The 25169-nt window shown below is 40.6% G+C and overlaps 1 protein-coding gene across 2 annotated transcripts in view; it reads left to right on the top strand.

The window, feature by feature from the left end:
• The window catches only part of ppp2r2d (protein phosphatase 2, regulatory subunit B, delta), a 45149-nt gene extending 31329 nt beyond the window's left edge, over positions 1-13820 (top strand). For both annotated transcript variants that reach the window (XM_063002895.1, XM_063002894.1), the window contains 3 exons: positions 1308-1477; positions 5399-5490; positions 12815-13820. In XM_063002895.1, the coding sequence (XP_062858965.1) occupies positions 1308-1477; positions 5399-5490; positions 12815-13094 (542 nt within the window). In that variant the 3' untranslated portion in view covers positions 13095-13820. The remainder of the gene's footprint in view (positions 1-1307; positions 1478-5398; positions 5491-12814) is intronic.
• The last annotated feature ends 11349 nt before the right edge of the window (positions 13821-25169 follow it).

The raw sequence follows: 25169 nt of genomic DNA, 5'->3' as shown, positions 1-25169 counted from the left end.
GGCTGTTTTTGACACTTCTACACTGAAAATAACACTAATAAAAAAGAAAAGACACTAAAATACAATTGAACAGTTAAAAATAAACAAAAAATACAATAAAACCTGCTCTTTACCTTTACTTATTTATTGTTTCCTTATGCTTCTTAATCGAGGAGATGTTTGATCTTAGAATACCGTATTCCTTTGCGAGTTCAGAGAGGGTACATTCACATAAATGGCGAAATAGCTTTTGCGCTGGCTGTGCTGTCATTTCCTATGGAGTGTGGCGGTGCACAAAACTTAACGTGACTTACTGTACTAAAACAACAAGCGAGGAATTTTATTAGTGGCGAGATTTTATGAGCTGTAATAATTAAGAGAGGTTTAGTGTTTAGTGTTTTAGACTGTCTCGGAAAAGCTGATTCTCACCATTTCTCAGCACCCCGGGCTATAACACAAGTTTATAAGTGAAACAGGAGGAAAATCGATCTAAACACAGATACATGTGGATGCTTTGAGAATGGATTTGACGGTTATTCCAAACAAAAACAGATTTGTCTCATATTCGCACTTTGATAACGTCTTACTGCACCACTCCAGCCAAATAGAGTTTAAGGGTACAAATTTCTCAATGAAGGGCGTCGAGATTCAAAGATTTCGAGTTTAGGGCACGTCGTGTTTCAAGGTACCACTCTATAAATATCTGCACATAGGTCAATATTAAACTCTTATTATTAAAAGTTGGAAAATCTCCAGTTATAGTTTTAGTTGACTGCATTTTTGTGATGTCATTGGAACAAACCCCTTTTCTCAACCCGTGATTGCATAATTCGGTGTTCCTGTTCTGACCCTTTTCATGTAAATGATGAACTAACAGAAGATGTTTTGGTTTCAGGCCTGGTGTTTGTTTGAACAGTGTTTTGATTGTATGTGCACGTTTCTCCTAACGTACTTGTACTTTAAAGCTGGCATGTGTTTTACACCCCTGCCACCCCTACAGAAGTTGCTGATTGACACACGAGTGAGCTGCACAATTGTGTTGCTGTTGTAAGACGTGTTAAAATGGAGTTAATTAGTAAACTGTCCTAAACCTGATGTTTGAGTTTGCCCTGAAACACACATTCACTGTTATATTAAAACACAAGTCCTGAATCATTGTCCAATTTTTTGTAGTTTAATTTAGTTTAGTTTCTTTAGCCATTGTGTTGTTATCCATTGTTATCCATTCTGACTGTGCTAGGCTTCAAGCCAAATATATATAATATATCAAATATACCAAATATATCACATTCACACTAAAGAACAAAACTCTTCTTTTCCCATCAAAGTTTTTGAGGAACCTGAGGATCCAGGCAGCCGGTCGTTCTTTTCAGAAATCATCTCCTCTATATCTGACGTGAAGTTCAGCCACAGCGGCCGATACATGATGACACGAGACTACCTGTCTGTGAAGGTGTGGGACCTTAACATGGAGAACCGGCCAGTAGAGACCTACCAGGTACTGCACCAAAGCTACCAACCATACTTGAGAATTAATATTTAGTGGATAGGCTTTGTCCTGAAATGTAAGCATTAATCAGGGTATCCGCGGATCCTTAAAAAGTCTTAAATTCGTTTATCTAAAAAAAAAGGCCTTAATTTGTCTTAAAAAGTCTTACATTCATCTGCTACTGGTCTTAAAAATGCCACAGACTGTAAATATAATTTTGGTTTTATTTTCGCGTATTGTATCTCGTAATTTACAGGTTTTGTATGCAAATTGTTTAACTGCGCCTGTGTGTAAGAGTGATGCGAAATTCGGCTCTTTTTGGTGAGCCATTTGGCTCAGCTCACCGAGAAGAGTCGACTCTTTCTGCTCCTAAACGGCTCTTCAGTGTTAGCACTTCTGCCTGTGGAGTGGTTGCCCGTGCCGCGGAGCAGATCACCCGAACATTCTGCCTTGTGTTAAGTTACAAAAGGAAATAAGGAAAGTAACGGCTCTTGGACGGGAGTCTGCTCCCATCGTTCACGTAAAAAATAGTTGGCTCGGAAAAAAAGAGCTCGTTCGCGACCGACAGCTAGTGTGTGAGTGTGATCTGCCCGTGTGTTTTCATGTGTGACCCGTCCGAAGAGACAGTGGGTGTAATAAGTCGTTCGCGAACGATCCGATTCTATTGAACGGCTCTTTAAAATGAACGAAAGGAACCGAGTCGCGCCTCATGACACGTCATGAGGAGCCGTTAGGTGTATTTTTTTGGTTTTGCGCAGTTCTTATCGACTGTAATCCACACATTCAGCTTCACATCAGTAGAGGGAATTAATCAGTTATAATGAGAGTCATAATAAAGAGCGAGCGAGAGACGCGCGCGCGCGCACACAGAGCCGTAACGGAGCTACAGATAGAACATGCACAAAATAAGCAGTGCTCTTAATATAATGACAAATAATTAAGAAATAAACTTGTTTAATTATGCTAACATGTAACAGGACAGATTATTCCCGAGCTGAGAAATCGAGTGAAGTCAGAGAACGTGTTTTTTTTAATGCAAACTTGCCCTAAATGCTGCATTTAATTATTTTTGTGTTTCTAATTGGGTTTTTTTTTTAAGCTTGAAATGTAAGCCCAGTTTGGCTACAAGTCATACAGCAGAGCGTTCGAGACTTTTATGCAATCACCTCAGCACTTGGCGACCCCACTCTGTAACTTTACGTGGTCTACCACTTCAGGCCCCGAGTTGCTGTCATTCCCAATCCCACTTTGTTATACCACTGACAGTCGACTGTGGAATGTTTAGTAGTGAGGACATTTCATGACTGAACTTGTTGCACAGGTGGCATCCTATCACGGTACCACGCTGGAATTCACTGAGCTCCTGAGAGCGACCCATTCTTTCACTAATGTGTGTAAAAGCAGTCTGCATGCCTAGGTTCTTGGTTTTATACACCCGTGGCCATGGAAGTGATTGGAACACCTAAATTCAATCATTTGGATGAGTGAGTGAATACTTTTGGCAATATAGTGTATGTATTTGAAAAATTAGAGAAAAGTTTTCAGTGTACAGACAGTTTTGGTTGATACAAAATATAAGTATAAATGGTTTTGGTTTATACAAAATATAAGTATAAATGGTTTTGGTTTATACAAAATATAAGTATAAATGGTTTTGGTTTATACAAAACTGTTCATTTAAGTTTAAATCATTAAATATTGCTTAAACAGAAAATACAGCACTCGCATGCTTACAATAAAGTCTGTAAACATAATGTTAATGTGTGCTTTTTGCTGCTTTGTTACTGCAACAGTGGTCTTAATTTTTGTCTTAGAGTGGTATTAAAAAGTCTTAAAAAGTCTTAATAAAGCAATAAGCCACGAGAGGCCGTGCATTACTGTGATTTTAGCACGGGAATGACGTTTTTGGCACGACGCGAAGCGGAGTGCCTAAAACTTCTTTCCCCGTGCTAAAATCATAACGGTAATGCACGGTCTCGAGTGGCTTATTGCTTTTATAAAACGGCGGTCAACATAAAATATAATAAATACAACAATGTTTAATTCATAAATGTATTTATTGTGTATAAACTTACAATAAAGCATTTTTCCGCGACGCAAAATAGTTCGATTAAAAGTGTTGCTAGGCAACATAAGGGCGAATTTTTTCTATTCAGTGACGTATTAATATGGAATGATGTGAGGTGGTCCTAGGTGTGCGTTTATCTGGCATTTTACAACGGCTTCGAACGCGGCTCAGCCAATCAGATTTTAGGACCGGAACTATCCGTTTTATAAATTTAATTTCCCAATACCTGCAGATACCCTGATTGTTTGGACACTTGTCCAACTTGTAGAATTTGGGCTGTATTTAAGGTTTGGTTTATTTTATTACATATGGGGTAATGCAGAACATTTGTCATTTTGTTTTGGAAATTGGACACAGCTTGTGAATTAGAAAGTAATCTTTTTTTTTATTTTTTTATTGGTTAGCTTGTGTATTGTAATGGTAAGAGCAGCAGTAATTTAGTTCCAGGGGATCAGATCTTGGGCTGGGCTCACAAATACAGAAAGAACATGGCATTTTGTGAATCTAGCCATTCGAGGCTACATGCCAGTGCAAAACATGCGGCTGAATGATCCTTTGTCGACCCCTGACGGAAGCAACAGAAGGAATTGTTCATGTATTAATGTTATTTATTTATTTAATTAATACATTTTTTTCATTTCCCTTAACCACCTGATCCTGGTCAGGGCCGTGGCTGCAGTCTAGTTTTACCGGTAAAACTGGTTGCACTGCAGGAATACCCTTCATGGAACATCAGTCCGTCGCAGGGCTTCAACAACAAACCAACCTGTGCGGCACAGTGACTAAGTGGGTAGCACTGTCTCTTCACAGCAAGAAGGTCCTGGGTTCAATCCCCAGGTGGGGCGGTCCGGGTCCTTTCTGTGTGGAGTTTGCATGTTCTCCCCACGTCCGCATGGGTTTCCTCCGGGAGCTCCGGTTTTCTCCCACAGTCCAAAGACATGCAAGTGAGGTGAATTGGAGACACTAAATTGTCCATGACTCTGTTCGATGTAACTGCGTGAACTGATTAACCTTGTGTAATGAGTAACTACCTGTTCTGTCATGAGTGTAACCAAAGTGTAAAACATGTTAAAAACCTAATAAAACAAACCAACCCCCCTGCCTCCCCAGCACCCACCCCAAGATGTAGCCAATTATGTCTAGGTAGACACCTGTTTGGCGATAGCACTGTTGGATCTCAGCATAAAAAATTTAAATACACAGATTGGTTCTTTACCATTGCACAGTCCAATGTGTGGGACGTCTTCAAATCAGTGATCCCATGTTTAGTGATTTGTTTTTATTACAAACCATCATATTGTGCCTAAGCAAGCATATTAGAGTGGGCTGTATAGGTGATGTGACAAATGATGCTGAACATTGATTGGTCGAATTCATTCATCACAGAATCACCAGTGTGGTGTTAGGCAACATATAAAACTGTGAATGTGGTCGATTTTAACATTATGCCATGGATAGAAATACTTTAATAGTTGACATCAAAAGCAAATTGACCAACAACCAAAAAAAAGGTTTTGTTGCTGCTGCTGTTTACAGTTACTGTGGCGTATTTGCTTTTATTGTCGCATATAGGATACAAGGACAGCTTCACTTTCAGAACTTCTGTCAGGAACTCTTGTGCAATTGTTAAGACAACTGTACTTTAGGTACAGTACAGTTTGTTTTGGATTTGAAAGTGCGCTTCTATTGTACTGTAGGGGACCATGCAATGGAAAAGGGGCATAATAAACCCACTGCAGTCAAATATGATCTCAGTCCTGTCTCTAACCCGAAATATTATTTAGCTCTTTGAAGTAGTGTTGTTTTAAGCTTGTACTGCTTTGTAATGTCAGCTTGTTCATTCCTTTTGCTTCTATTTATAGGTACACGAATACCTTCGTAGCAAGCTGTGCTCGCTGTATGAGAATGACTGCATTTTTGACAAGTTTGAGTGCTGCTGGAACGGATCGGACAGGTACCAGAGCTCCACACACACACACACACCCTCACTTTATTTCACTGCTTCTCATTATTATTCAGGGTGCAACTCCTTGTTTATCCACTCACCAGCCACTTTATAAGGAACACCATACTAATACTGATTAGAACCCTTTTTAATCTCAGAACAGCTTTCATCTTTTTCTTTCCCCTACCCCTCATAAACCAGGTGTTAGAAATATTAGAGTTTTTGAGTCATGTTGTCTTGAATGTGCAGCTGACAATTTTGCCACTCAGTCATGTTACAATTCTCCTTTTTTTTTTTCCAACATCCCAGTGGCTTTTTTGGACTCAGATCTGGTGACTGGGACAGCTGTTGAAAAACAGCCACCTTCCTCCCATACTGATAGTCCATGTAAATATTAACAGAGCCAATCAAAAAATTATGTGAATGTGTCGAAGTTTTTACTTGGAAGCCACTGGAGCCAAGAGGGTTAAGAGCCAATAGTGGCTGCACAGCAGAGCTGGGACTTGAACTCACAATCTGCTAGTTGGTATCTCTACCCAGCAGGCTACCACTGTTCCGTGTCCTACCTTGACATTGATTGTCCCATTCTAATACATTAAATGTTAATAAGGGGATAGCTACACGCCCCCTCCCTTTGCTGCCAAACAGCCTGCAGTCCACTAGGATGGCTTTCCACAAAGTTTTAGTATGTGTGTGTATAAAAAGTCACTGGAAAATGTATGATGACAGACACTGATGTTGGATGAAAAGGCTTGATTTGCAATCAGCATTCTCATCAAGCCTCATTTTTACGTGTATTTTTGTGCATGGTTTACATTCCTAACTTCCCCAAATTACTGCCACAAAGTTGGAAATGTATTGTTCATTATGTCATAGATCTTACACACTTGTTGGAACTTGAATGAAACACAAGAACAAACAATAAACTATACTAGATTTATCTTAACATCAGCAATAAACCAAAATACATGGAAATGTACAGACCAAGTCATCTATGCCAAAAATACATTATGGAAAACGTACAGACCAAGTTATCTACACCAAAAATACATTATGGAAAACATACAGACCAAGTTATCTACACCAAAAATACATTATGGAAAACATACAGACCTACACTAGATGTAGAATAGGCCGTTCCAGATTGAAACACCAACAGTTACTTGTAGGAGAAGACCCCAGACTTTGCAAAGAATATCAGTGAAAGACCAAAATTACATATGGCCCAGTACATTAAAAGAAACTCACATGATATAATACAGAAATAATCAAATTCCTTAATAATGTAAGACTGAAAACATGTATGTATGTGTATGTGTATATACTGTGTTGGACAATGAAACTGAAACACCTGGTTTTAGACCACAATAATTTATTAGTATGGTGTAGGGCCTCCTTTTGCGGCCAATACAGCGTCAATTCGTCTTGGAAATGACATATACAAGTCCTGCACAGTGGTCAGAGGGATTTTAAGCCATTCTTCTTGCAGGATAGTGGCCAGGTCACTACGTGATGCTGGTGGAGGAAAACGTTTCCTGACTCGCTTCTCCAAAACACCCCAAAGTGGCTCAATAATATTTAGATCTGGTGACTGTGCAGGCCATGGGAGATGTTCAACTTCACTTTCATGTTCATCAAACCAATCTTTCACCAGTCTTGCTGTGTGTATTGGTGCATTGTCATCCTGATACACGGCACCGCCTTCAGGATACAATGTTTGAACCATTGGATGCACATGGTCCTCCAGAATGGTTCGGTAGTCCTTGGCAGTGACGCGCCCATCTAGCACAAGTATTGGGCCAAGGGAATGCCATGATATGGCAGCCCAAACCATCACTGATCCACCCCCATGCTTCACTCTGGGCATGCAACAGTCTGGGTGGTACGCTTCTTTGGGGCTTCTCCACACCGTAACTCTCCCAGATGTGGGGAAAACAGTAAAGGTGGACTCATCAGAGAACAATACATGTTTCACATTGTCCACAGCCCAAGATTTGCGCTCCTTGCACCATTGAAACCGACGTTTGGCATTGGCACGAGTGACCAAAGGTTTGGCTATAGCAGCCCGGCTGTGTATATTGACCCTGTGGAGCTCCCGACGGACAGTTCTGGTGGAAACAGGAGAGTTGAGGTGCACATTTAATTCTGCCGGGATTTGGGCAGCCGTGGTTTTATGTTTTTTGGATACAATCCGGGTTAGCACCCGAACATCCCTTTCAGACAGCTTCCTCTTGCGTCCACAGTTAATCCTGTTGGATGTGGTTTGTCCTTCTTGGTGGTATGCTGACATTACCCTGGATACCGTGGCTCTTGATACATCACAAAGACTTGCTGTCTTGGTCACAGATGCGCCAGCAAGACGTGCACCAACAATTTGTCCTCTTTTGAACTCTGGTATGTCACCCATAATGTTGTGTGCATTGCAATATTTTGAGCAAAACTGTGCTCTTACCCTGCTAATTGAACCTTCACACTCTGCTCTTACTGGTGCAATGTGCAATTAATGAAGATTGGCCACCAGACTGGTCCAATTTAGCCATGAAACCTCCCACACTAAAATGACAGGTGTTTCAGTTTCATTGTCCAACCCCTGTATATATAATACAAGATAAAACTAGTATAAAACACAGATTTCTGTCAGCAATATCATAAATGTGACAAAAACAATCATAAATACAGTGGAACCTTGATTTAACGGAGTGCTGTGTTTCGTAAAATGCGATTGTCCAAAACAACAAGGTTTTTTTTTTCAGTGGGTGCGAAAATATACGAAAACACAGCACTAAAGTGCTAATCATGCAAAAACAACTTGCACATAAACAGTAAAATTCACAGTGAAAATAGATATGTAAATATCTAATGTAAAACTGTAGTACTTTTTTTTTTTTGCTGTGATTGTAAAGTGGGGACTCAGAGTATCTGTTACTCTGAGTCTGAAGCACTGCTGGTGGCTACTGGAGCAGTGCTGGTGCATAACTAACCACTAGATTTTGCAAACATTAAGCGTATAAAACAGAGAAAAGGCGAGAACTAAAGCATGTAAACAAAGAGACATGTAGACAGTTATTGAACTACTGGTCTTGGTTTGCTTACTTTTACATTTTAGGCATTTAGCAGATGCATTTATCCAAAGCAACTTACATTACAGTGAGAGTATACAGTCTGAGCAATTGAGGTTCAAGGGCTATGCTCAGGGGCCCAACAGCAGCATCCTGTCAGTGGTGGGACTTGAACCAGTGACCTTCTAAACTACTAGTCCAGTACCTTAACCACTAGGCTACAGCTTGCTCTGCTTCCCACAGGTATTTTAAACAACCGGACCTTACGTTTGACCGGACATTTAATTTTCCAAATTATGTCCATTCAAGGTTCCACTGTACAGTTATAAAAACAAACACACCTGTTAGCAATGGATATACAGTGGTGTTCAAAAGATTGCAGTCCAACACCATTAACCTGATAAATCACTGTTTTTAGTAGAAGTGATATTTCTACATAGCAAAAAATTTACTTGAAAGTGTAGTAGAGTAATGACAACAAAACAAACCCAACAATTAGGACATGCATGCCGATCATTCTGAGTAATCGAAGCATTAATTGAAAGGGGGTTGTTCAAAATAATAGCAGTGAGGAGTTCAATTGGTGAAGTCATTCATTCTGCAGAAGAACGGGTGTCAGTTTTGGCCCTTATTTAATGTAGGATGGTGGCAAATGTTGCACAGGTTGGTCATAGCGCATTTCCTTCTGAAATACTGGGTAAAATGGGTTGTTCCAGACATTGTTCTGATAGATAGATAGATAGATAGATAGATAGATAGATAGATGGATAGATGGATAGATAGATGGATAGATGGACAGATAGACAGATAGATAGATTCAACTTTGTCATTGCTCAGTACAGGTACAAGGCAAAGAAATGTAGTTAGCATCTACCAGAAGTGCAAATAGTAGCATTGTGCAAAAAAACGGAGAATATTAGTAACATATACCTATGATTAATATGAATATAAAGTTATACTATAGCTATTTACATACAGTGTATCACAAAAGTGAGTACACCCCTCACATTTCTGCAAATATTTCATTATATCTTTTCATGGGACAACACTATAGACATGAAACTTGGATATAACTTAGAGTAGTCAGTGTACAACTTGTATAGCAGTGTAGATTTACTGTCTTCTGAAAATAACTCAACACACAGCCATTAATGTCTAAATAGCTGGCAACATAAGTGAGTACACCCCACAGTGAACATGTCCAAATTGTGCCCAAATGTGTCGTTGTCCCTCCCTGGTGTCATGTGTCAAGGTCCCAGGTGTAAATGGGGAGCAGGGCTGTTAAATTTGGTGTTTTGGGTACAATTCTCTCATACTGGCCACTGGATATTCAACATGGCACCTCATGGCAAAGAACTCTCTGAGGATGTGAGAAATAGAATTGTTGCTCTCCACAAAGATGGCCTGGGCTATAAGAAGATTGCTAACACCCTGAAACTGAGCTACAGCACGGTGGCCAAGGTCATACAGCGGTTTTCCAGGACAGGTTCCACTCGGAACAGGCTTCGCCAGGGTCGACCAAAGAAGTTGAGTCCACGTGTTCGGCGTCATATCCAGAGGTTGGCTTTAAAAAATAGACACATGAGTGCTGCCAGCATTGCTGCAGAGGTTGAAGACGTGGGAGGTCAGGCTGTCAGTTCTCAGACCATACGCCGCACACTGCATCAACTCAGTCTGCATGGTCGTCATCCCAGAAGGAAGCTGACGCACAAGAAAGCCAGCAAACAGTTTGCTGAAGACAAGCAGTCCAAGAACATGGATTACTGGAATGCCCTGTGGTCTGACGAGACCAAGATAAACTTGTTTGGCTCAGATGGTGTCCAGCATGTGTGGCGGCGCCCTGGTGAGAAGTACCAAGACAACTGTATCTTGCCTACAGTCAAGCATGGTGGTGGTAGCATCATGGTCTTGGGCTGCATGAGTGTTGCTGGCACTGGGGAGCTGCAGTTCATTGAGGGAAAGATGAATTCCAACATGTACTGTGACATTCTGAAACAGAGCATGATCCCCTCCCTTCGAAAACTGGGCCTCATGGCAGTTTTCCAACAGGATAACGACCCCAAACACAACCTCCAAGATGACAACTGCCTTGCTGAGGAAGCTGAAGGTAAAGGTGATGGACCAAACCCAATTGAGCACCTGTGGCAAATCCTCAAGTGGAAGGTGGAGGAGTTCAAGGTGTCTAACATCCACCAGCTCCGTGATGTCATCATGGAGGAGTGGAAGAGGATTCCAGTAGCAACCTGTGCAGCTCTGGTGAATTCCATGCCCAGGAGGGTTAAGGCAGTGCTGGATAATAATGGTGGTCACACAAAATATTGACACTTTGGGCACAATTTGGACATGTTCACTGTGGGGTGTACTCACTTATGTTGCCAGCTATTTAGATATTAATGGCTGTGTGTTGAGTTATTTTCAGAAGACAGTAAATCTACACTGCTATACAAGTTGTACACTGACTACTCTAAGTTATATCCAAGTTTCATGTCTATAGTGTTGTCCCATGAAAAGATATAATGAAATATTTGCAGAAATTTGAGGGGTGTACTCACTTTTGTGATACACTGTATATGAAATTATATCTATGTACATAGTACTATATACATAATAGCAATAATAACAATAAGCATATTAATTAAAAATGATTATGTATGAACAGCGTACTTTGATTAAAAAGTTGATTGTAGAGGGAAAAAAACATACAGAGAAGTGCAACAAATATTAGGCTGCTTAGCTAAAATGATCTCAAATGCCTTGAAGTGACAACCAAAACCTGAAAGATGCAGAAGGAAGCGTGGAACTACTGTTCGAATGGATCAAAGAATAGCCAAAATGGCAAATACTCAGCCAGTGATCACCTCCAGAAAGATCAAGGAACATCTGAAGTTACCAGTGAGTACAGAAGATGATTACGTGAAGCCAATTTACCGTTGTTAAGATAAAGACATGACCTGAATGGGTTCAAATTTGCCAAGGAACACATTGACTGGTCCAAAGAGAAATGGCTCAACATTTTGTGGACTGATGAAAGCAAAATTGTTCTTTTTGGGTCTAGTGGCCGTAGACAGTATGTCAGACGACCCCCGATCACTGAATTCAAGCCAAAGTACACTGTGAAGGTAGTAAAGCACGGTGGTACAAAATGATGATATGGGGATGTTTTTCATACCATGGTGTTACACCTATTTATCACATACGAGGGATCATGGATCAGTTTAAATATATCAGAATACTTGAGGAGATCATGTTGCTCTATATCGAAGAAGAAATGTTCTTTAAATGGGTGTTTCAACATGACAATGACGCAAAACATCTTGGTTACAGACAAACAAGATTGAGGTAATAGAGTGGCCAGCCCAATCCCCTGACTTTAATCCCAGAGAGAACTTGTGGGCTGATATCTGAAACAGGTTTTTTGAGGCAAAACCCAAAATTGCAGAAGAACTGTGGAATGTCGTCTAATCATCCTGGACTGGATACCTGTTCAGAGGAGCCAGAAGTTGGTCGACTCCATGCAACACAGATCTCGGAAACAATTGTTATGCCACTAAATATTAGTTATTATTAGTTAAATATTAAAGTAAAGTGAAACCTCAAACATTTTTTCAGTTTATAGATACATTTTTTGAGTTTTTAAAGAAAAATGCTGCACTGCTATTTTTTTGAACAGCCTAATATTCATTTTTCTTAACTTTCTGTTAAGGATTAACACAAACTGGCTAAATTCTGTTAATGTTTTGATTTAGAATTGAAAGTGTAGTATTTTCAGTGCATTTGCATTTATGGAAATAAAAGTTATTATAATGATTTTAAAATCACTGCTTTTTTTTTTTAACACCACTGTACCTTTTGTCCATGCATTTTGGCGGCTTGGTGGGTAGCACCGTCACCTCACAGCAAGAAGGTCCTGGGTTTGATCCCCAGGTGGGGCGGTCTGGGTCCCTTCTGTGTGGAGTTTGCATGTTCTCCCCGTGTCTGTGTGGGTTTACTCCGGGAGCTCCGGTTTTCTCCCACAGTCCAAAGACATGCAAGTGAGGTGAATTGGAGATACAAAATTGTCCATGACTGTGTTTGACGTTAAACATGTGAAGTGATGAATCTTGTGTACTGAGTAACTATGTGTTCTGTCATGAATGTAACCAAAGTGTAAAACATGACAATAAAATCCTAATAAATAAATAAATTCCACATATTGTTTTGTTTTGCTAAATAGAAGCAAGAATTAGTAATGATGACCCCCACTATCTCTCCCCACCCGTTCTTTTCCACTGCAGTGCCATCATGACCGGCTCGTACAACAACTTCTTCAGGATGTTCGACAGGAACACACGGCGTGACATCACGCTGGAGGCGTCACGCGAGAACAGCAAACCCCGGGCCATGCTCAAACCCCGCCGGGTGTGCACCGGTGGCAAGAGGAAGAAGGACGAGATCAGTGTGGACAGCCTGGACTTCAACAAGAAGATCCTGCACACAGCCTGGCACCCCAAAGAGAACATCATAGCTGTGGCCGCCACCAACAATCTGTATATATTCCAGGACAAAATGAACTAACCAAGAGCACTGGAGGGAAAACGAGAGGAAACTGAAATTAAATACGTCCCTACTTTATTCCCCGGCACAGGACGGAGAAGATGTGAGAAATCCTAGTCATAGCCTAGTCCTCAAAGAGAAGCTGCAGCCTTGTCGCTCCTCCTGATGGATGAATTGACGCACTCTTTAAAAATATATACACAGGGAAACAAACGAGAGACCATGCGTTTCTTTGACTAACACCTCAACACCCCAACACTTTGTTCCCTTAAACCAGGAGAAGGCCGACCCCATCCTTAGCCACCCTTTTTCTGAGCAGAAACGACTAAACAGAGAGGCCAAATCGACTTTTTAGCACTTCCAAAAGTGGTTTTCTTTCAGTGTAAGCCTTAGATTCTTGCAAATTGTCAACCCCAGATTGCGGAAAACACCCAGCGGAAGCGCACACTCATCCTGGCGCGTTCATCTCTGTTGTCTGGAACCCTTCCAGAAATGTGACGTTTTTGCTTGTTGATGCCTGTCAACATTCCTCCCCCTGGCCTTCTTCACAGGCCTCGGTGTTTTACCTTTTAAGCACTTATTACAGGTCTTCATTCTGGTCAATGGACAGATTTTTGATTTTTTATTATTTTTTTTTTCCTTTTTCCTTTTTGTTGTTATCTCATTAACATCTACCTACTGACTGTGTCTATATATAACCACACCGTCTGGTGTTAAACCACTTAATAAAAGTAACAAAACTACAAAGAGGATGCGTGTTTTACGAGAGTATGTATGGGATTTTTTTATGGTCTGTATTTGCATGTTATTTGGAGTCAAAGCGCCAGTGATGAACTGTGAAGTCATCCTGCTGAATTTCTTTTAGCTGCTTAAAGGAGATGCCCACCTAAATGTCAGTTTTTCCTACATCACGCTGAATTATTTTGTTTGGTAGAAAACTAAATGCGTAACAGATTTACTCCACGCATGGCTTACGTTTTAGTGCGTTAAGGAAGCGATTCTTTTTTTAAAACATCTACATCTGTAGCGTAGGAGTAATTAGCACTGGATACTGGATGACTTGAACATCACCAGACATCATTAGACAACGTCTAAAAAACTCAATGTTTTCAAAGGGTGCAGCAGTAAAACATGCTAGGTTCTAATCTCAGCTCTGCTACCAGCAGGTTGGGCGCCTACACGAACAATGATTGGCTTGTTTGCAGGGAGAGTGCCGGAAGGGATTCCTCATAACTGATGCAGTTACGACCTGCTGGCTGACAGATGGTGCCTGCACAGAGACGAGGGATAATGTGATCAGGTTGGGACTCTTCCTGCGCACATGTGAATCCGCCTTATGAAGGTGCAAAGATGCAGTCGGCCACTGGGGGCGTGTATCAGTCGCGGCTCTCCTCAGTCAGGAGTGGAAATCAGCATTAGTAGAAAGGGAGTGTAATGTATTCAGGTAATTGGATATGAATAGATTGGGAGGAAAAATGAAGGGGGGGGGGGGGCGTTTTCAAAGCTGTAGGAGGTAGAGGTAGAGAGCTACAACTGTCTAAATTAGATCTACATATCACATACTGGGAGTCTTAACAAATGTGATTTCAATCCATAGTAATTTCCTTGTTCTTTTCCTTCTCATGATTTGATCTGAGTATGTAATAGGGTTCCAGTACAAGTTAGAATTGCAGAGAGCTCTTTTGTGCTTAGAGGGGGTGCATCTTTAGGCAGAGAACATCATTTAACATCACACCAGAGCTGGAGTAAACATGTCTGTTCTGGTGCATGCACATTCCAGTTCTGCCAAGTTATATTTTAGCACAACAGACATTCACTGTGTGTGTGTGTGTGCGTGTCTTATCTGCAGCTCTGCTCTTCATTCAAATGTCAGCTGTTTGCCATCGATTGTTTTTGAATTATTTTAAGGATCTTTTTTAATCAACAGTGTATAGTTTAATCAATATCATCCAATATGTAGTCCTTGGGTGGTGCAGTGGTTTATTACGATAGCCTACTACTACTAAGATCCAGGTTCGATCTCAGCGATGCAATTGGCCAATACCTGTGGGGTACAGCTGAGGCCCTGTTATTATAGATTGGAATCCTGTCCAGGGTATTTCTGCCCTCCTGTGTTGCTCCTAATGTTTCCTGGTGAAACTGGACCTGTCATGACCTTGACCAGGATAATTGATTAATAAAAATTTAATAGTCCAATATTTAACATGTAATCTGTGTGTGTGTGTGTGTGTGTGTGTGTGTGTGTGTGTGTACACTATATGGGCAAAAGTATTGAGATGTCCCTTCTAATTTTGTATTTTATTGTCTAATAAATACACTGGATCACAGTCTTTCATCCCCCAAAACATACAGATGGTAGATTTGCTGCTCAATTTTTTAATTTTTTTTTATTTTAGGCACCTTTTCAAGTGGGTTTTTACCTTTAACCCAGTTGTTCCTGGGCAGTGCCACAGCAACCTTCAGGATCAAGTGGTGTCCCTTAGTAGATACAAGTCTGTGTACAAGCCCTGCAGTGCTTTATAATTGTATGCAGTGTCCCAAATCTTGTGGTTAAACACTTGCTATCTTGGTAAGTCAGCATCTCGACCTCTAGGGCACTGAGAAACGTTTTGAACCAGTTTTGAGTCTGAATTGCTTTACATGAAAAAAAAAATACCTGGTGTTACTCACAATGGTGCCATTTCTAATATTTCCTGATCACACCATGCCAGCATTATGTAAATATGCACAATAAATATCAAGACATTCAGCCGATGATTTTAAATATGCTCAATAGTTACTGTCGGCATGTCACTCCCTCAACATGCCCATATCTGCTTTATAGGGCTGCACGGTGGCTAAGTGGGTAGCACTGTTCCCTCACAGCAAGAAGGTCCTGGGTTTGATCCCCAGGTGGGGTGGTCTGGGTCCTTTCTGTGTGGAGTTTGCATGTTCTCCCCGTGTCTGTGTGGGTTTTCCTCCCACAGTCCAAAGACATGCAAGTGAGGTAAATTGGAGATACAAAATTGTCCATGACTGTTTGATATAAGCTTGTGAACTGATGAACCTTGTGTAATGAGTAACTACCGTTCCTGTCATGAATGTAACCAAAAGTGCAAAACATGACGTTAAAATCCTAATAAACAAACAATCAGCTAAATTGTTCAAATACAGTTTATTACACATTTGTATGTTCTTTCCCTAACTAGTTGTATCTCTTCTCCATGGCTGCAGACTCTTACCCTTATCGAGGAGGGCTTCATGTAACACGTCCCCTCTGACACTGTGTAGTAGCTGATCGCTTCTTATCACCTGCAAGAGGGCGGGTTCACACAGTGATCAGTATCTCGTATGTAGAGTAGCGCATTGATCTCCTCTGTCCCGTCTCTGTGCAGGTTTTGTCCACCAGCCAGCAGCAGTGAGGAATCTCTTTCGTAGCCAATAGCAAAGCTGAGATTCAAGCTTGAAATCTCAGAAATGGTGGGATAGGGTTTGTTTTTACTGCTGTACCACCTATGTGACATCAAACTATCTTGTAGATTTAGGCTGGATTTTGTTCCCCCTCCCATATCAATTTTGTTCGGTAGATAGAAATAAGCTTGTAAACATGCTGGAGTATTTCATTTAAGACGTCACCCCAGAGTGACAAAGAAAAACTGATGTTTATGTGGAAGCTTCTTTACAACCAGCTGGTTAAAGGAAAATCTCAGTATAGAACTACTTGAAGCTACACCCGAAAACATTTGGCCATTTTAACTGTCAGTATTGCTGTTCGCTCTCTGAAGTTCCAGCTTTGTCCATGATGACGCTAAATGGTTCTTTGTTTGACTGACACTCCATCCTAATTTCAATATGACTAATGGGGAATCGTGTCATGATTCTTCATAGTAACCAGAAAAATGAAAGGCATCGTTAACACCACTTCTGTCTTTTATCCACTCCTTTCCTGAAACTAAGATGCATTACATCATTCCATCCTAATAATATTGCTGCTACATCGTCTGTGGCTTAACGTTTAGACACTGAAATAGCCGAGTGCCTCTTTAAAAACCAAATTGACTTTTTTTTTCTCAGTCAAAGATTAGTGCTTCATGTTCTAATTTGTATTCCGAAAACAAGCCGGAAAATGTAAATACTAATCCTGCATTCACATGAACCCTTAGCCATTTGAGTAACCATATATAAACACAATACAAACAACTGTCCAGTGGATTGTGATACTCTTATCAACTGGGATTCGGCCAGGTCTTAGGTTATTCTCACTCTGGTCTTCTTCCTGGTTATTAATAATGATAACGTTGTGGAAGTGTATAATTGTTTGATTATTTTTGACCAAAGTTAAATAAAATTTAAATGTGTTTACCTGAGTTTGGGACACTGCTTATGACTTATTTAGCCATGGTAATTAATAAAGCACTACTTGTTCTATACTACGAGGGATCTTCAAAAAGTTTCCGCACTTTTAGCTGCTCAGGTGGTGCAGCGGTAAAATATGCTAGCACACCAGAGCTGGGATTTCGAATTCATTGTATCGAATCTCAGCCACATGAACAACGTTTGGCTGCTGTTCATCCAGGGAGGGAGCCGGATAGGGACCTCATAACTGATGCAATTACGACCTCTGCTGGCTGATTGATGGCGTTTGCACAGAGTAGAGGAATAATGCTGATCAGGGTGTGGCTGATCCGCATATGAACTCATATCGTGCAGGTGAAAAAAAAATGCAGTCAGCTACTGCACACGTGTCGGAGGGAGAGTGTGTCAGTTCGCTCTCCTCAATCGGGGTGGGGGTCAGCACCAGTAGAGAGTAAAAATTGGTTGTGCTAAAAATTGGGGGAAAAAGGGAGAATATGCTTCTGCACTTTTATATTTCTGTTGGAAACGGTGAGGGTGGAGGAGTAATAATTGGTTGTGTCTGAGAGACTGCGAAAGAGCTTATAGTTCGGATTTTGTGCCATCTGATTTCCACCATTTTGGACCCTTAAAGAAGCTTTAGGGGGAAGAAGATTTTCATGTGATGTGACGTTCAACCAAAAACATTAGTACGACGCTGGAAAAATACATTGAAAGGTGACTGTAGAAAAATAATGTCATTTGTTTTTGAAATTCTTAACAGAGTTAAAAGTGCGGAAACTTTTTGAAGAACCCTCGTATACTGTTTGGTTTGGGATGCAGCCTTAGGTTTAAGAAGAAGCTAAAGACTCTAAATTATCCTTTCAGTATTCCGTGCTATGCTAACAAAAACTGTGGCTCTTTTTTATGCTGCTCAGTAGTTCATAACTCTCAATGGCCCCCCAGTGACAGGACTCTCATGACACTTAGCAACAGTTACTAGCCAAGGCCAAACATACACCATGTGGCCTAAAGTATTTAGACATCTGACCAGCAGCATGTTGGACATCACATTTAAAAAAACTAATGCTGTTAAAACAGAGTGCCCTCTCTGTGACATTTTCAGCCATAACAGCCACTGTACTGAGAAGGCTTCTTACAAGACTTTAAAGTACACTGATCAGGCATAACATTTTTAGCACCTTCCTAATATTGTCTTGGTCCCCCTTTTGCTGCCAAAACAACCTTAACTTGTCGAGGCATGGACTCGACTAGACCCCTGAAGGTGTGCTGTAGTATCTGGCACCAAGATGTTAGCAGCAGATCCTTTAACTCCGTGGATCGGACTTGTTTGTCCAGCACATCCCACAGATGCACTGGACAAACAGATGCGCTGAGAATTTGGAAACCTAAAACTCGTTGTTGTGCTCCTCAAACCATTCCTGAACCATTTTTGCTTTTGTGGCAGGGCGCATTATCCTGCTAAAAAAGGCCACAGCCATCAGGGAATACCCTGTCACTGGTTTACCACTGTTCCTTCCTTGGACCACTTTTGGACCATAGATACTGACCACTGCAGACCGGGAACACCCCACAAGAGCTGCAGTTTTGGAGATGCTCTGACCCAGTCGTCTAGCCATCACAATTTGGCCAAGTCAAACTCGCTCAAATCCTCACTCGCCCATTTTTCCTGTTTCTAACACAACTTTGAGGATAAAATGTTCACTTGCTGCCTAATATATCCCACCCACTAACAGGTGCCATGATGAAGAAATAATCAGTGTTATTCACTTCACCTCTCAGTGGTCATAATGTTATGCCTAGTTGGTGTATGTCTGTGGGTATTTGTACACATTCATCAAACAGAACAGTTGTGTAGCTGCACTGTTATTAAAAAAAAAAAGCCTAAACTGATATTCTAGTTAATTCCAAAGCAGTTCAGTGGGGCTTTGTGCAGGTCACTGGAGTTTCTTTAAGTCAATGTCTTTATAGACCTTGTTTTGTGCATAAGGAAATAGTCATGCTAGAACAGGAAAGTGCCTTCCCTAAACTGTTGCTGCAAACTTGGAAGCATATAATTGATTTATTACACCGGTTAGCAGTTGCTGTGGCTAAAAAACATAAATTCAATAATTAGGATTGTCCCAATACTTTTGTTATATACATAGTGTATTTCTGTAAAGTACTTAAAAAATGAACACAGTTAATTCGCTAATTTAATGCCTTTGCTTTGATATTGAATTTGTGAAAAAAAAAAGAATAGTACAATTTTACTGGTAGTAGTATTTAGCATTATGGCCTTACCAGTAAGTATAGTGGTCACAATACTATTTTTATGTTCTTTACAATAGCATACAGCGAGTTAAACTCTTAGCTGCAGTGTTATAAAGCTACGAAAACTGACTTTTTGACTAAAACGGGATTAAGCCATTTCAATACAATTTTAAATCCTGCTGTGGGTCATTACGATAAGCATCAAATACAAATTAAAAGTCAGTGCTGTTAGTTCAGATTTGTCAAGGTCCCCCCCCCATATACTAGGGTACTAGTACAGGGGTTGGACAAAATAACTGAAACACCTGGTTTTAGACCACAATAATTTATTAGTATGGTGTAGGGCCTCCTTTTGCGGCCAATACAGCGTCAATTCGTCTTGGAAATGACATATACAAGTCCTGCACAGTGGTCAGAGGGATTTTAAGCCATTCTTCTTGCAGGATAGTGGCCAGGTCACTACGTGATGCTGGTGGAGGAAAACGTTTCCTGACTCGCTTCTCCAAAACACCCCAAAGTGGCTCAATAATATTTAGATCTGGTGACTGTGCAGGCCATGGGAGATGTTCAACTTCACTTTCATGTTCATCAAACCAATCTTTCACCAGTCTTGCTGTGTGTATTGGTGCATTGTCATCCTGATACACGGCACCGCCTTCAGGATACAATGTTTGAACCATTGGATGCACATGGTCCTCCAGAATGGTTCGGTAGTCCTTGGCAGTGACGTGCCCATCTAGCACAAGTATTGGGCCAAGGGAATGCCATGATATGGCAGCCCAAACCATCACTGATCCACCCCCATGCTTCACTCTGGGCATGCAACAGTCTGGGTGGTACGCTTCTTTGGGGCTTCTCCACACCGTAACTCTCCCGGATGTGGGGAAAACAGTAAAGGTGGACTCATCAGAGAACAATACATGTTTCACATTGTCCACAGCCCAAGATTTGCGCTCCTTGCACCATTGAAACCGACGTTTGGCATTGGCACGAGTGACCAAAGGTTTGGCTATAGCAGCCCGGCCGTGTATATCGACCCTGTGGAGCTCCCGACGGACAGTTCTGGTGGAAACAGGAGAGTTGAGGTGCACATTTAATTCTGCCGTGATTTGGGCAGCCGTGGTTTTATGTTTTTTGGATACAATCCGGGTTAGCACCCGAACATCCCTTTCAGACAGCTTCCTCTTGCGTCCACAGTTAATCCTGTTGGATGTGGTTTGTCCTTCTTGGTGGTATGCTGACATTACCCTGGATACCGTGGCTCTTGATACATCACAAAGACTTGCTGTCTTGGTCACAGATGCGCCAGCAAGACGTGCACCAACAATTTGTCCTCTTTTGAACTCTGGTATGTCACCCATAATGTTGTGTGCATTGCAATATTTTGAGCAAAACTGTGCTCTTACCCTGCTAATTGAACCTTCACACTCTGCTCTCACTGGTGCAATGTGCAATTAATGAAGATTGGCCACCAGACTGGTCCAATTTAGCCATGAAACCTCCCACACTAAAATGACAGGTGTTTCAGTTATTTTGTCCAACCCCTGTACTTCATGTCTGATGTTACAAAATACAATAGTACCTTGTAACTCGATGTCCCCTAAACTCGAAATCTTTGAAACTCGATGCCGTTCTTCGAGATATGTGTACCCTTAAACTCGACGTTTCCCTTAAACTTGACGTGTTTGCGACTATCGCTTTGTTTATTGTTTGGTTTGAGTGGTAAAACGTCATCAAAGTGCGAATATGAGACGAATCTGCTTTTGTGTGGGATAATCGTCAGATTAATTCTAAAAGCGTCCACATGTATCTGTGTTTAGCTGGATTTTCCTCACTGTTTCACTTTTAAACTTGTGTTATAGCTTGGGGTTTGGAAAAATGGTAAGAATCCACTTTTCCGAAAGAGTCTAAAATGCTTATCGTTAAAAAGAAGAAAAAAAAAAAAAAAAGCTTAATGTGACTATTAAAAGAACGACACAGGAACACTAAACGTCTCTTAATTATTACTGCTTAAAATTTATCTTCACTAATGAAATTCCTCGCTTGTTGTTTTAGTTCAATAAGTCAAGTTAAGCTTTGTGCACCGGCACATTCCATAAGAAGTAACGTCACAGCCAGCGCAAAAGCACTTTTGCCGCTTCTCATGTGAATGCGTCTTTACTGAACTCGCTAAGGAATATGCTATTCCAAGATCAAGCATCTCTATGATCAACAAGGAAACAATAAAGAAGTAAAGGTTAAGTGCAAGTTTTATTGTATTTTTATATTGATTTTAACTGTTTTGCAATTGTTTTTATAGTATATTTGTGTTATTTTAAGTGTATAAGTGTCAAAAACAACCCCATTATTTACATTAGCCTAAAATATATGCAGTTCCATAAGACCATGGAACACATTAACAGGTTTCCCATACATCCTTATGGGAAAAAATACTTTAAAACTCAACACCTGTTAAACTCAGCGCCACTCCCAGAACCAACTGACGTCGAGCTTCAAGGCACCACTGTACACTATAAATAGGATAACAAAGTAAAAAAATTATCAACTCTTGCTTTGAAATACATATTTAAGTCAGAAATACCAAGGCCAACTTTTGTGGTTGTAAATTTACCATTGAAACTTAAAGAACTTAGTACAGTGTAGAATTTAGCACGATGAAGAGGTAAGCCAGCTTAGCAGGACAGCTTTAGTGGACAAAATGTCGGCCAGTCATTCGGCAAATTTGTTATGATTCCATGTTGCACCAAAATAAAAACAGTTTTGACCTATTTTATTAACACACATGTAATTGTGCTTTCACACTTATTAATATTATTTACTACAGACTACCTGTAGTCTGATCTTGTTGCTGGCACCACCCTCCCAATTTCTAATCCTGAAAGTGCCCGAAAACTCCACCCATCTTTACTGTCATTGGCTGGTAGTAATATTACAATTATATGAAGGCGGAGCTTTAACTCTAAGTACAAGCAAGTGGGAAGCTGATGCATCAGCCCCAAACTGTTAACTACTGTACTATTCTGAGTAGTCAGTATTGCCTTTGTGTGGAAGTACTGTTTAGTACAATATGCTGTTTGGGATGTTACCTTGTATTGGTGTGAATGAAAAAGATGCATCATCGTAGTAGTAATGCAGCTTTGGATTTGTACATCCATCAACTATTTTATGGGCTATATGGTTGTGATACATCTGGTCAGAGACACACTTATGTCCTCGCAGTCTATGAGAAGCAGATGAAAGCGGCTAGATATTAAATGGTAAAATGTAAAACTAAAAGATAATTTGCTTGACAAGGATGACACGGTGGCTTGGTAAGTAGCACTGTCGCCTCACAGCAAGATTCGATTCCCAGGTGGAGCGGTCCGGGTCCTTTCTGTGTGGAGTCTGCATGTTCTCCCTGTGTCCACGTGGGTTTCCTCCAGTTTCCTCTCACAGTCCAAAGACCTGCAGTCACATAATTAGACATACAAAATTGTGACTGTGTTTGCTCTTTGGTTTAGTGGCAACCTGTCCAGGGTGTTTCCTGCATTCCGCCCAGTGGATTGCACCCGCTGTGAACCTGACTGGGATGCAGCAGTGGTAAAACAGACATTGAATGAAATAATTTCCTTAACACTGTAACAAGAAAAATAAATTAGGCACCTACAGTGGTGTTCAAAATAATAGCAGTGGTTTTAAAAAAGTGAATAAAGCACAAAATCATTATGATAACTTTTATTTCCATAAATGCAAATGCACTGAAAATACTCCACTTTCAATTCTAATTCAAAACATTAACAAAATTTAGCCAGTTTGTGTCAATCCTTTACAGAAAGTTAAGAAAAATGAATATTAGGCTGTTCAAAAAAATAGCAGTGCAGCATTTTTCTTTAAAAACTCAAAAAATGTATCTATAAACTGAAAAAATGTTTGAGGTTTCACTTTACTTTAATATTTAACTAATAATAACTAATATTTAGTGGCATAACAATTGTTTCTGAGATCTGTGTTGCATGGAGTCGACCAACTTCTGGCTCCTCTGAACAGGTATCCAGTCCAGGATGATTAGACGACATTCCACAGTTCTTCTGCAATTTTGGGTTTTGCCTCAAAAAAACGCGTTTCAGATATCAGCCCACAAGTTCTCTCTGGGATTAAAGTCAGGGGATTGGGCTGGCCACTCTATTACCTCAATCTTGTTGGTCTGTAACCAGGATGGTTTGCGTCATTGTCATGTTGAAACACCCATTTAAAGAACATTTCTTCTTCGATATAGAGCAACATGATGATCTCAAGTATTCTGATATATTTAAACTGATCCATGATCCCTCGTATGTGATAAATAGGTGTAACACCATGGTATGAGAAACATCCCCATATCATTATTTTGTACCACCGTGCTTTACTACCTTCACAGTGTACTGTGGCTTGAATTCAGTGACAATTCATACTGTCTACGGCCACTAGACCCAAATAGAACAATTTTGCTTTTATCAGTCCACAAAATGTTGAGCCATTTCTCTTTGGACCAGTCAGTGTGTTCCTTGGCAGATTTGAACCCATTCAGGACACGTCTTTATCTTAACAACGGGACTTTGCAGGAGTTCTTGCTGGTAAATTGGCTTCACTTAATCATCTTCTGTACTCACTGCTAACTTCAGATGTTCCTTGATCTTTCTGGAGATGATCATTGGCTGAGTATTTGCCATTTTGGCTATTCTTCGATCCATTCGAACAGTAGTTCCACGCTTCCTTCTGCGTCTTTCAGGTTTTGGTTTTCACTTCAAGGCATTTGAGATCATTTTAGCTGAGCAGCCTGTAATTTGCTGTACTTCTCTGTATGTTTTTTCCTCTTCAATCAACTTCTTAATCAAAGTACTCTGTTCATCAGAACAATGTCTGGAACAACCCATTTTACCCAGTATTTCAGAAGGAAATGTGCTATGACCAACCTGTGCAACATTTGCCCCCCTCCTACCTTAAATAAGGGCCAAAATTGACACCCGTTCTTCTGCAGAATGAATGACTTCACCAATTGAACTCCTCACTGCTATTATTTTGAACAACCCACTTTCAATCAATGCTTCGATTACTCAGAATGATCGGCATGCATGTCCTAATTGTTGGGTTTGTTTTGTTGTCATTACTCTACTGCACTTTCAAGTAAATTTTTTGCTATGTAGAAATATCACTTCTACTAAAAACAGTGATTTATCAGGTTAATGGTGTTGGACTGCTATTTTTTTGAACACCACTGTATGTTAAGATTTATTCCATTATGAGGGTGGCACTGTGGCTCGGTGGGTAGCACTGTCGCCTCACCTCAAGAAGGTCCTGGGATCAATTCCCAGGTGTACCAGTCTGGGTCCTTGCTGTGTGGAGTTTGCATGTTCTCCCCGTGTCTGCGCGGGTTTCCTCCAGGAGCTCCGGTTTCTCCCACAGTACAAAGACATGAAAGTGAGGTGAATTGGAGATACAGAATTGTCCATGACTGTGTTTGACATTACAAGACTTGAACTGAAATCTTCTGTA

Source organism: Trichomycterus rosablanca, chromosome 10, assembly GCF_030014385.1.
Source record: "Trichomycterus rosablanca isolate fTriRos1 chromosome 10, fTriRos1.hap1, whole genome shotgun sequence".
Lineage (NCBI taxonomy): Eukaryota > Metazoa > Chordata > Actinopteri > Siluriformes > Trichomycteridae > Trichomycterus > Trichomycterus rosablanca.
Note: the sequence above shows the minus strand (reverse complement) of the source record. Positions and strands in the feature narration are given on the sequence as shown.